Source organism: Galeopterus variegatus, unplaced genomic scaffold (genome assembly GCF_000696425.1).
Source record: "Galeopterus variegatus unplaced genomic scaffold, G_variegatus-3.0.2 Scaffold1902, whole genome shotgun sequence".
NCBI lineage: Eukaryota > Metazoa > Chordata > Mammalia > Dermoptera > Cynocephalidae > Galeopterus > Galeopterus variegatus.
Genome location: NW_007728013.1, coordinates 221,090 through 233,973, shown reverse-complemented (window position 1 = coordinate 233,973; position 12,884 = coordinate 221,090). Strand labels below are relative to the sequence as shown.

The 12,884-nt window shown below is 58.9% G+C and overlaps 1 protein-coding gene across 1 annotated transcript; it reads right to left on the bottom strand.

The window, feature by feature from the left end:
- Positions 1-1,451: 1,451 nt before the first annotated feature.
- Positions 1,452-12,657, bottom strand: LOC103595974 (probable low-specificity L-threonine aldolase 2). Its single transcript, XM_008579514.1, has 9 exons — positions 12,568-12,657; positions 11,479-11,591; positions 7,384-7,847; positions 5,666-5,749; positions 4,882-4,970; positions 4,163-4,348; positions 3,203-3,340; positions 2,837-3,029; positions 1,452-2,270 (listed from the first exon to the last, which is right to left on the bottom strand). Exons 1-9 carry the CDS (start codon positions 12,655-12,657, stop codon positions 1,987-1,989), a joined length of 1,641 nt encoding a protein of 546 aa, XP_008577736.1. The 3' UTR covers positions 1,452-1,986.
- Positions 12,658-12,884: the final 227 nt, after the last annotated feature.

The window sequence follows — 12,884 nt, the reverse complement described above, 5'->3', positions numbered from 1 at the left end:
GGGAACCGGTCTGTATGTGGGATCCGAACCCTCGGCGGGAGCGCCACCATGCTCCCAAGCGTCGCACTGTAGCAGTGCACCACTGGGCCGGCCCTTATCTACCCTCTTTAAAACACACACACACACTCATATACAAGTACATACATACACACATACCCAGACTATAATATACAAAAATATTAATGGTAGTTATATTTGAATGATAAAAGTATAGGCAATTTTAATTTTATTCTTTTTACATTATCAAAAATTATCTGTTCTTCCTCTCTCTTGTTTTTGACTGGTCTCACCAGAGGTTTATCAATTTTCTTACTCTTTTCAAAGAATTACCTTTTGGGTTTATCTGGATATTTTTTCCTGGCTTATCTTCCTCTTCACTAATTCTCTCTTCAGCTGCATCTCATCTTCTGTTAAATCTATCCACTGAGTCCTTTTTTTTTTCTTTTTTGGCAGCTGGCTGGTATGGGGATCTGGACCCTTGACCTTGGTGTTATAACACCACACTAACTGACTGAGCTAACCAGCCAGCTCCTGAGTTTTTAATTATATTTTTCAGTTCTAGAATTTCCATGAGGTCTTCTTGTAGTTTCAAGTTCTCTGCCAAGTTTTTTGATCTTGCCTTGTAATTCCTTAACTATTTTATTTTAAAATCTGTGTCTAACAACTCCATTATCTTGATCACCTAAAGGTCTGTTTCTTTTGTCCATTTTTTTCTTGATTTTCAGTGATATCTTGTCCCATCCTATGCCTGGTTATTTCTGATTGAGTGGGAACATCACATATAACTGCAAAGAGAACTGGAGGCTCTGGATGGTGTCATCTTCCCCCACAGAGGACTGACCTTTACTTCTGGCAGGTCACTATGCCAGAGGCACTAGCCTCCCCCAGTCACCTTGGTCAGGGATTAGACTGACTAGTAGCTGGGCTTCATTGCTCATGATGGTTGGTCTGTTTCCAGTTGTCTTTACTTCTAGTGGGAAATCAACCCTGAACTTCAGCTTCTGTCCCTCAGTCTCGTGTGTCTGTGAAGAGCTCTGCTCAGCTCCTTGGCCTCCCTAAAGCTGATTGGGGAAAGTGCCCCCTGGTGCTGGGCTTGCCTCCCTGGTTTCCTCCTCCTAGGTCTCGGCCTTACAATCACTATGGACTTGCAGGCTCTGCAATACTGTCAAACAGATTTTTAAAACTACATCTTGTCTAGGTTTTCTAGTCGACCTCAGCAGGAGGGATGCTCTTAGCCACAGAGTCTGGCTAAGAGTGGCTAAAAGTGAAATCTAGTCCGAAATTATCTACAGCGAAGACATATTACTTTGTAAGCAGAAAAATTTATTTTTAAAAAAGGGATATATGAGGGCTGGCCCGTGGCTCACTCGGGAGAGTGCGGTGCTGATAACACCAAGGCCATGGGTTCGGATCCCTATATAGGGATGGCTGGTCAGCTCACTTTGGAGAGCGTGGTGCTGACAACACCAAGTCAAGGGTTGAGATCCCCTTAATTGTCATCTTTTTTTTTTTTTAAAGGAATATATGTATTAGATGACTACAAGATAAAAAGTCCAACCCCCGTTCACATGGCAGTTAAAATCCTCGCCATCAAATCCCAGGTGCCTTTCGGATGTCCTCTCATGGCTTCCTCGTGAGCTCCTCCGGGCTCAGGAAGTGCTCACCTTCCACGTGCCCTGAGCAAATGCTCGTCTGGCACTGGGAGCAGAGACCCTGCCCTGGCTGCCTCCCGGGCTGTGGTGAGAGGGCTGGCACAGTGTCCTACCGGCCCCTGCATCCTTGGGCGCCCTGTCCTGTACACAGGCGGCACTCAAGGTTTGCTGATGAACACACATAGAGGGCGTCAGCCTCGTGTGATAGGAAGTGAAGGGGTCCAAGGACAATGGGTGCGTGGATTCCTGCCCCTCCTCCCGCCTGCCTGCTTGGAACGCCTCCACTCCCCACTTCTATCCCAGCCAGGGCACAGGGTCCCCAGTCACCCCACACTCAGGGCCCCAACTGCCTCAGCACAAACTTCCACTTCCCCAGCACCAGTTCAGTATCCTGCGCCGAGACGTCGCGGTGCCACACGGCACGCACGGACTGCTCTGACCAGGGAAAGAGCAGCACGCGCACCGCGTGGCCAGTCTGGGCCACCTCATCTGCGCTCACGGTTTGCAGGTGCCGGCACAGCTCCTCGGGTGGCAGCCCGTCCACCCGCACCATCACCATGTTGGTCTCCACAGTGCTGGGGTCCACGGAACAGATGGGTGATGCCAGTTCCTGGAGTCCTGGGCCAGGTCCTGTTGTGAGTGGACTGGACCCCAGGAACCCACCACTGCCCCCACCACCCAGCACTGTCACCTGGGGAAGGCAGAGGAGCAGCCCAGCTGTGTTGGGGATGGTCGGGGGGTAAGGACCCTGAGTCCCGACATGGCCTCCTCCACAGTCACACGGACTTGACCCTGCTACTTCTTAGCCGTGTGGCCTTAGACAAATCAACTGACCTCTCTGGACCTCAGTTTCCTCATCAGTGAAGTGGGGACATCATGGGTTGTTGTGAGGACTCAATTAACAGATGAAAGACCCAGGTTAGGAGCTATACTCTGCGGGATTCTGCACAGAATCGTGATCACTGACACCTGCCAAGTGCGTCCTCGTACCAGGCACTGCACTGAGCGGGCGCTGCTCAAGCAGCCAGCTCCCTGGCTCCCACCCTTTGACTTAGCAGCTAACTGTCAATGTCCTAGAGTCTCGAAGGGTGCAGACCTCCTGGGGATTTGGGCCCTGCTGCAGGGGACCCACCAGGCATGCCCCAGACCCAAGTCAGAGGGAGCAAAGGGACCGGTCCAGGCACCTTTGGCGAATCTCTGGGCATTCCTGTGGTCCCTCAGTAGCGTCTCCTCCGCATCAGCCAGTCCCACCAGGGCAGCTGCGGCCAGCACCCCTGCCTGCCGCATGCCTCCACCCAGGGCTTTCCGGAGGCGCCAGGCTTCTTCGATGAAGTCCTTGGGCCCCCCAACCAAGGCCCCCACTGGCGCGCCCAGGCCCTGGAGGAAGAGGGGAGACTCCTGCTGGCCCAGGCGCGCATCCCGCCGAGAAGGGGCAGATGCTGTAGCCCCGCCTGGGGAGGAGTTAGAGGGCAGCCCAGGAATCCGCTTTGCCTCCTGCTGAGCACCCCCACCCACCTGTCTCTGGGAGGCCAGCCCAGGAGATTCCTCACCTTGGAGAAACAGAGAGACACAGAATCGCAGTGCTCCACGATGCGGGCGGGGGGTACAGCCAGCGCTACCGCTGCGTTCATCAGCCGGGCCCCATCCAGGTGGACCCGGGCCCCGTAGGTCCCGGCCAGGACATGCACCTGGGGCAAGGTGCAGGTGGAAGTCAGAGGGGCCAGGCCAAGGGAGGGATAGGGGCAGGATGGTCTCCAGGGAGCCCTGGGCTTGGCTCCATGAGGAGTCATGGTTTGGTGATGGACTCTGGCTATTTGGGACCCGAGCAGTCACGTGCTGCCTGAGCCTCAGAGCCACGCTCCATGGAAGGTGTCATAACTCATGCTTATCCAGCATTCACCGTGGGCCGGGGACATAAATGTCTCATCTCATTTAAGCTTCACGACAGCTCCACAGGGGAGATGCTACTGCTCTCCTTCTGCAGACGAGGAACACAGGGTTAAGTCCTCGTGACAGCAAGCAGCAGAACCTGACACTGCAGCCCCCTACCACGCATGCTGGCGTGAGCACCAGGCAGAGCTGGGGACCGCAACCTGTGCCAGTTCCCACAGCCTTTCTGGGCAGCACGTCTCCCCTCTGGGACTCGGGCAGTGGGGGGATGCTCTGTGCTTGGGCACACTGCAGCCCCCTACCACGCATGCTGGCGTGAGCACCAGGCAGAGCTGGGGACCGCAACCCGTGCCGGTTCCCACAGCCTTTCTGGGCAGCACGTCTCCCTTCTGGGACTCGGGCAGTGGGGGGATGCTCTGTGCTTGGGAGAGCCAGGGACTAGGGGCCCTAGCCTGGGGCAGCAACTTCCATTACATTTTCAGCGCAGGACCACACATGTGTCCCTCCCATGACCATCTGGCCACTGATGGTGCATGACATGCATCGGAGTCTAAAGCTCAGGATGGGGCTTCAGTGCACGCAGGAAGCCAGGAGCAGGATGGCTGTGGGGCCAGGCCTACCTGGCGTAGGTAGTCGATGGGGAGGATCCGGCCTCCTGAGCTGTTGTGTGTGTTCTCCAGGCAAATGAGCTCACAGACCGGGTGGTAGGGGCTCCCATGGCCCCGAGTGATCATCCTCTTCAGCTCAGCCAAGTCCAGGGTGCCGTGGGGCAGGTCCGGGAGGGGGTGGGAGTGTACCCCAGCGATCTGCAGGTAGGGGAGGGGACAAAGAATCAGGTAGGTACGGGGTCCAGCGGCACCTCTCTGTGCAGTGGAGGGCTCCTCTGGAGTAAGGAGCCAGACCCCTGAGTCCTGTGCCTGCTCCTGCCCAGCTCTGAAGCTTAGAGCCTCTCCCCTGTTCTGTGCATCTGGACACAGACATCCCAGCCGAGGAGGGAGCTGGGCCCCCTCCACATGTTTTCTCCTGAGATGTTGCTGTCGGGCTCCCGCCCCAGTGCTGGAGTGCTCTGGGCGCCCACTAGGGGGCAGCACCGGCCCAGGCGTCTGCCCAGTCTCTGGGGCTAGCCTGAGCCGCTGCCGCCCCCACGTGGCAAATCTGGGCCCAGCTCTCCTTCCCACCTCCCCTGGAGAGGCCACCATCCCAGCCAGCTTCTCCGTGGCTCTCCCTTTCTCCCCTCTTCAGGTCCCAGCCTGGTGCCTGGGAAGCAGGTTGCCACCTGAGCACCCTCCGCTGGGTAGAAGATGTCCAGGGCCCCAGGTGAGCAGCGCCGGGTCCTTACCTGAGCCACCCCGCCCTGCTCATAGACGTGGAGGTGGCACTCCTGCCCAAGGAGGAGCTGGGAGCCCCGGCGCCGGCAGTGACACATCACTGAGACAGATGGGGGAGGAGGGTAGGTCTTGGCACTGAGTCTGAGGGGGCCCATCTGACCCTGCCCAGCTTGGCCAGGCTGAGCCCCAGGGCCACAGCTAGCTCACAAGTGCCTCATGCCCATTAGGAAACAGCACCCCTTTGAGACACCTTACTGCATATGCTGGAAACCGTCCCACTAAATACACACATCTAGGATGGCCACGCTGTGAATCGCTGGGCCACGCACAGCCGTGCCCTGAGGCCCCACCTGCAGAACACCTCCTGCACGGAGAGGCTGCCATGACACTGCCCCTCAGGGGACGAGCAGCCCAGGGCACCAGCACCCACCAGGCCTGGCAGGCAACAGATGGCACATGCACACAGGGAAACTGGAAGAGTGTTTAATAACGGGATGGTTTGCAAAGGTGAGGCGGGGGTAGGGAAACCACAAGGACAAGCCTCTAGGGGTGAGGGAAGGCACGGCTACAAGAACCCAGAGCCAGCTGTGGCCGAGGGAGACCCTCGAGGAGTCGTGGGGGAGGAGCACACACAGGCTGACCTCACTCTCAGCCCTTCCCATCTCCTGCCCAGGCTCCCCAAGGGTCGAACCCAACAGAAAGCCAGAAACGTTGTCCACGAATGTCACAGCCCCCACACAGAGGGCCAAGTGTGCACTGAGGAAGCGGAGGGGAGACAGAGTCACCTGTGCTCACCAGAGATGAGGTTGGCCATGGTGTTGGAGGGCACAAAGAGAGTCCGCTCCACGCCAAGCAGCTCTGCAGCCTTTTCCTGCAGCTCTGAGGAAGAGGAAGGTGGGCAGGCAGGGAAGGTGCTATCAGTGTGCGCTCACGGCACCTGGCACCGCTCAAAGTGCTGTCCTGTGCTGCTCATTACGCGCCAGAGCCTGTCCTGAGCCAGTTCCTTTGGATGAGAGCACCTGGCCTGAGGCTGAGGTGACTGGCCGTTGGAGCTGGAGCCCGTGTGCCAGCTGCACAGTCTGTGGTCTTGGCAACCGCACATCCGGGTCCACAGGCCCTTCAGTCAACTCTCTGCATCCCCTCCTCCTTGACCTCCCCCTACTGAAACTCTTGTGGCTTGAACCCCTGTCCCACCCGGACCACACCTGTCTTCCTTTCCCATCAGCCCCCTCAGGCGGGGCCCTGCGGTTTCTCTGCTGACTTCCTCTCCCCCACAGGAGGGGAGACTCGGTAGGGTGGGGGTGGGGGGGCGCTGGAGGGGACCGGAGGGTGCAGCTGGAGGGTGAGTGGAGCTCCTGGCTCCTGCTTTAAAACCCGCTGGGCCCCCTTCTCTGACTGTAGCATCAAGTCCAAAGTCCTTGGCATGATATTCAAGGCTGGCATAATCTGGCCTCTGACTCCCCCTCCAGGGATGGGGTGGCCCCTGTACCCCACACTCCAGCCACACCCCCTACCTGTATCCTGAACACCTTTCTCACCAGTACACATATGCTTCTGAAGTTCCCTTGCCTGGTGAGCCAGCACTCCCTTGCCTACCTGGGTGGCTTCCACTCATCCTGTAGGGGGGCTCCTCTGCAAAGTCCCTCTTCCCTGTGATCCACACGCGTCTCTGCACTCCCTGGTTCCCAAGGCACCCTCCATAGACCCTGTCAACTGGAGCACCTCCCACACCCACATGGTGGTGACTTGTTTACGCAGCAGGCTGCCCGCCGAGCCATGGGCTGAGCATCTTTTAAGTTCCCGCAACAGCGGGTGTCTGTTGGATGCATGATCAGTCCCAACGACCACTTGGCCCCACGGACAGGCCCCTCGGGGTTCAAGTGTCGAGTCGTGGTTTGTCCCCGTGCCAGCTGAGGGCTGCACACACCCCAGCAGTAACAGTGGCTCACTATGGCTGCAACTCAACCCGGGGTGGGGGTGGGAGGTCACTGTATTTGAAAACATTCCCTTGGGAGGTGCAGCCTGTGGGGAACCCTCTCTTCCGGATCGACTTTCTGTTTGTCTTCATGGGGGAAGGCAGTGGGTGCAGGAGACTAGTTATGGGTTTAAGAGCCAGAACCTTGGTTCTGCCGTTTACTAGGTGTGGGACCTTGAGCGCCTCTCTCAGCATCTCAGGGCCCTCCTCTGCAAGACGGGTAACACCCATCTCAGGGGGCAGCGGGCTGATAATGCCACGTGCACATAAATCACCTGGGGATCCTGTTAAAATGCAGACTCTGGCTCTGCAGGCCCGGAGAGGGGCCCGAGAACCTGCATTCCCAACAAGCCCCAGGTGATGGGCCAGGCTGGGCAGCAGGCACGCAGAGCACAGGGCCTGGCCTGCGGCAGGTGCTCATTAAGTGCCCGCTGAGCCACACCCCTGAGTCCCGGGCCACCCCTCCCCGCCAGCACCACGGACAGCGCTCTGGGGTCAGCTCAGCGACCCCCGCCCCGGGCCTGTACGCCGGGCTCACCGCGGACAGTGGGGTCCTCGCCGTAGTCGTCGTCCCCCACGACTGCCTCGGCCATGGCGCGCCTCATGGCCGGCCCGGGCCTGGTCACCGTGTCGCTGCGCAGATCCACCACGTGGGCCGGGACCCCTGCCCGGCTCCCAGACCCCCGCGCCCAGAGGGCCCCGAGTCCCGGGGCCGCGGCCCGGGCCAGTCCGTGGAGCATGGCGGGGGCAGCGCCCGGCTCCCCACCCCGACAGGAGCTGCGGCCCCCTCTCCTTCCCGGCAAGGGCGGCCCGGAGCTGCGGGGTCTGCGCTGCAGGACTTCGGTCGCTGCTGACCTGGACCGGGCGGGCCCCGCGGCACGCTGGGAGTTGTAGTTCGCGCTACATAGAGGCGGGTATGCGCGAGCCCGGGCGGGCCCCCGCTGCACGATGGGGGTTGTAGTTCGCGCCACGTCGCGGCTGATGCTGCGCGAACCCGCGATGCTGGAGCAGGAGGGTTCTGCTTACTGAAGGGGAAACCGAGGCCGGGCAGGCTTTTATGGAGCTGACGCTCCCGTGGCTCCAACCGTGTACCAGGCACTGCCCAGGCGCTTTACAAATGTTAACTCAGTTAAGGCTTCCAACAGCTCTAGGAGACAAGTGCCATTATTATCCCTGTTTTACAGATGGGGACCGAGCCACCAGAAGCTGACGAACATACCTGAGGGCATGTCAGAAGGATCTGGTCGGGGCCGGGGCCGCCTGTCTCCAGACTCCACCTCTGAACCACTGTGTTACGTCGCTCCTAAAAAGTAGTTTCCCAATCGATTACTTGTTTCACTATGGATTTGTTGAGCACCTGCTGTGTGCCAGGTATTGTCAGATGCCAGGCAGGGGACACCTAGATGGCTGCAACTGGGTCTGAGCACATGGCCTCATGGGGCATAATGGGAGACAGAGTTAAAGGGGCACATAGAGAGCCCCTTTCTGCAAACACCCCTGCCCTCGAGGGTGGGCTGCTTGCATGGAGGCAGGGAAGTGGTGACGGGCACTGCTGTGACTTGAGTGTGTCTCCCAAAAATTCATGTGTTGAAATTTGTTGCCATTGAGACGGTTTTAAAAGGGTGGGACTTAAATCTGACTTAAATTCATATCTTGATTGGAGGTATGGCCTTTGAAAGGTAATTAAAGTTAGATAAGGTCATCGGGGTGGGGTCCCAGTAGGGGCCTAGTGACACCTGAGCTCACGTGCATGCTCCTGTCATGCTCTTGTCCTCTGCCACATCACGATGCTGCAAGAGGGCCCTCGCCGGATGCCAGAACCATGCTCCTGGACTTCTCAGCCTCTGGAACTGTAAGCTTAATAAACTTATTTTCTTTATAAATTATCCAGTCTGTGGTATTCTGTTATAGCAAGAGAAAATAGACTAAGACAGGCACCAACTGCCTGCGTTTGAAGTTCAGGTCCCCCACTTACCAGCTGAGTGGACGTAGACAAGCCACGTAACCTCTATATGCCTCTGTTTCCACAACTGCAAAGTGGGCCACTGTGGGGATTCAATGACTGAATGTGTTTAGTGCAGACCCAGACACCTGACTCATGGTGAGCACTATAGACGCGTTCCTGCTGCTGTTGCTGTTGTTGTCATTGTCGTCACTGGTCACAGTCTGGAGCCCTGGGGCTCCAGGACCTGGTGCTGCTGCTGTGGGGTGTATTGTGGCTCAGTCCGGACCCGGAGGTGACCTTCCCTCACACAGGGAGGACAGGTACCCAGCGCCAATCAGCAGCTCCCCTTCCTGGAGTGTGGGCCACAGGTGTCATCTGTCTCCCACAGTAGAAAGTTGGCCCGAGAGGGGCCACAGCAGGACAGAGGCCCCAGTGTCTGGTGAGGACATCCCTCAGTGAAGAGGACACTCATCCTGCATCAGACACTGGCCACGCCTCTGCCACCTGCCAGCTCCAGGTCGGGTCTGGGGACTTAAGGAGAGCAGATGGAGGCTGCAGAGCTCAGGTCTGAGGGGTGGGGGCCAGGACGCTACCCAGAGAGGAGCGCAGGGAGGGAGAAGCTGGTTGTGGCAGCAGGGCAGGCTTCCTGGAGGAAGCAGAGATCGGGCTGAGCTTTGAAGACAGAGCAGGGCAGTGACCAGGCAAAGCAGAGGGGACAGTGCTTTGGGCAGAGGAACAGCATGGGTGACTGTAGGGGGAGCTGGCGAGCTCAAGGTCCCGAACAAAGTCCAGTGTGGCTGGAGAGGTGAGCAGGGGTGGAGACGGAGCCCAACAGCTACATGCAGGGTGGGGGCCACCTCTCAGGGGCTCTCCCCCTCCCCCCTTCTGCCTGGCCGGGCCATGCTGGAGGGGTAGAAATCTCAAGTCCCTGTAGGGTCTGTGGCCCCAAGGACGTCCATGTGTTGGAAAGGCTCACTGCCCTCCCCCACCATGGGGCCCCTCTGGCCCTGACCCACAATCTCCACTGAATTCCAGGCCCTTGGAAAACAAGCCCCTTATCTCACTGTCTGGCTCCAGCCCTCCTGCTGGGAAGTGAGGGGCGGGAGCAGAGGCCTCTGTGGGGAGGAAGGGAGGTGGATGGGCCGGCCGGCCAGGGGGTGGAAGCCGCTCTCAGGGGAGCACGGACAAAGGGACAGATCCCAGGCTCCCCCCAGCCATGGCAGCACCACAGGAGCTTCCTGTTTGCAGGCACTTCATGGTTGCAAAGCCTCCTGCCTGCAGCCTCACTCCTAGTCCTCACAGCAGCCTTGGGGGAGGGGACTGAGCAGAGAGGCTGGGGACACAGCTGGCCACTAAGTGGGGCCTTTCTCCTTCGAAAGCAGAGCTTTGGTGGCCTCTTCCTGGGGGAGGTTGGTGCAGAATGGAGTTTCCTTCTGCCAGGTCCTCCTACCTGGTCCCCAGGACACCTGGGCTAGCCCCGCCTCGCCCAGTGGTGTCTGGCTGTATGGAGGGAGCAAAGAGGGTGGGCCATCCCCGAAGAAGGTTGGGGGCCTCTGGGAGTAGTGAGGCATGTTTGGGGGAGACCCTCTCGCCAAGACTTGGCCTTAGGGGGCCGTCTGGGTTCATGCAGGCATGTGTGGGTGTGCGCATGGGTGTGTCCCTGGCTGCACCTGAGGTCTGAGTGGTCCTGTTGGTCAGCCGGGTGGGAAGTCCAGAGCCCCCGAGAGCCAGCTGTGCTTGCGCTCTCCTGCCTCCCTCCTCCTCTCCTGGCCTGTGTGTAATTCTCAGCAGGAGAGTTACCATCAGCGGAGGTCACGGGGTCGCCTCCTGCCCCCATGCAGGCCTGCCCTGCCTCCCCGTGCCAGCTGCTCCCTTCGCCCCCCATGGCCACTGCTCTCGCCTGGGCTTGGCAGGTTCCCCAGCCTCGGGGACTGGCCCTGCAGCCACCTGTTCATGGCAGCCGCTCGGCTGACCTGACTGTAGCTGGCCTCTGCTCCCACACGTCTAAGCTCCACCTCTGCCCCGCTGTCCTGGGCTCTGTGGGATCCAGCCCCTCCTGCCTTCCAGTCCCCTCGCCACACTCCAGCCCAATTGTGACATTTCTGTTCCCCAACGTGCCAGCCTCTTTCTTCCACCTCCGGATCCCTGCACCTGCATTCCTTCTGCCCGGAAACCCCCCAACCATCAGCATGTGTCCCCGGCCGCCACCTTCTGTGTCTCCATGTCTCAGCTGTGACACCTCTTCCTCCAGAAGCCCCTTGGCCCCAGCCCAGCAGGGGAGGGATGTGGCCCCCCTTCTGGGATGCCCGTATCTCCTCCTCCCACTGCTGGCGGGTCACAGCTACGTGTCACTCCTCTGACTTGTCCATCTGACCAATGCTCTAAGCAAGCGGGGGTCATTGGGACGCTCTGTGCCTTGGTGTGTCCTGAGGTAAACACCAGTTGAATGACTGCCGAGGGAGGGACACATGGTCCAGTCTCCCTCGACCCTGGGCCCCCCAGAGTGAGGCCCCCTGTGCAGGGGGACAAGGAGCCCTGCATAGGGTTTCAGGAGAACAGCCTCTGTCTTCAGGATCGCCCCCTCCCAGGCCTTCCGGAAACGTCTACTTGCCGCTCCCAGGGTGGTGGGGAGCAGACCTGAGGGGCTCAGGCCGTGCCCCGGGTGTGCCCGCGCTCACATGTGCTCACCAGGGGCCGCGGGCAGGAAGTGAGCTGCGCGGCGGGGAGGCTGTTGCTGGGAACCCGGAGCTGGCCCGCTGCGGAGATAAGGGCAGGCGGCAGATCAGAGCGATAGCGGCCACCTGGGGGGGTGGGGGGCATGTCCTTTCCCTCCTATGCCCTTGGCCCTGAGCCCGCGGGACCTTTAGGACGCTGACCTAGGCCCAGACCCAGTAGCCTGGGAGTCAGGGGAGAGCCGTCTGCACCATGGCCATTGTGCCCAGCTGGGGGCAAGTGGCAAAGGGCAGGGCGTGGGCCTGGGGCCTGGCTGGGCACGGCAGTGAGGGCCACCCCACGTCAAGGCCATGTGTGCTGTGGGGATAGTGGGAGGTGGGCTTCTTCAAGTCCCTGAGCCTCTCCCACTGGGAGCCCCTCTGCTGGGGAGGGAAAGGTTCCCACTGAGAAGGGGGGAAATCCAAATGATGTTCCCTGAGGGTGGGAGACCAGGAGAGAACGGAGAGCAGAGTGGGGGCGTGGGGGCTGCACCCCACTGGGCGTAGAGTGGCGGGATCTGCAGACTGACTACGGGGGGCTTGAGGTTATGGGAGCTGTGGAGACCCCGTGCTGCTGAGGCCAAGGGGAGGCTACAGAACGGGCCCCCTCACTCCAGTAGCTGATGACGGTGGGCGCCAGGGGCAGGGCCCACCCCTGTGCCAGCACAGTGGGTGCTCAGACACACTTGTTTTATAAAATTGTGAAATATAACGCACATACAGAAAAGTGCATGAGGCATATTTGTGCTGTGTTACAAATAAGTATAAATATAAAATGAACTCCCATGTCACCACCGCTCTGATCAAGAAACAGACCATGGCCAGGATTCCAGAAGCTTCCTTCCCATGCACAACCCCTCCCTCTGCCAGAAGTCCCTGCTGCCCTGACTTATGACTGTGACCGGCTTTTCTTTATGGTTTTGCCACCATGTACACATCCCTTGATGACAGTTGAGTGTGGCTTGTTTTTGAACTGTACCGAAGTCGAATCGGCGTGTGCCCTCATGTGTCTGGCTTCTTTGGGTGCACATCACGTTCACAAAAGTCACCCACGTCGTTGCTGTACCTCATTCTTTGACACTGCTGTGTACTTTTCCACTGTTTCCCGGACCACAGTGTATTTCTCCAGTTCTGCCTGTTTAGGGACTTTGGGCATTTCCCGATTTGCCCTTGGCAAGCAAGGCTGCTGTGACTGTCCCCTTCCTCTGTCCCCCTCCTGCGTCCCAGGCACAGGTGCCTGTTTCTGGAGGTCACGTGCCTGCTGAGTCATCGACGCTCATCTGCAGCTTTACCAGATGAGGCCAAACCATTTCCCAAAGCGGTGGAAATGATTTACTTTCCCACTTTCCCATTGTTTATCTCTAAAATACTTGGCATTATCGG

What these genes read in the sequence shown, in the direction of transcription:
- LOC103595974 (XM_008579514.1), bottom strand. Translation starts at nt 12,657, where the DNA reads ATGCCCAAAGTCCCTAAACAGGCAGAACTGGAGAAATACACTGTGGTC. An exon ending in AGCAGGGCGGGGTGGCTCAG is followed by an intron (nt 4,349 to 4,881) that starts GTAAGGACCCGG and finishes CCCTACCTGCAG; the next exon opens with ATCGCTGGGGTACACTCCCA. An exon ending in TGTCTCTCTGTTTCTCCAAG is followed by an intron (nt 3,030 to 3,202) that starts GTGAGGAATCTC and finishes CTCTTCCTCCAG; the next exon opens with GGCCTGGGCGCGCCAGTGGG.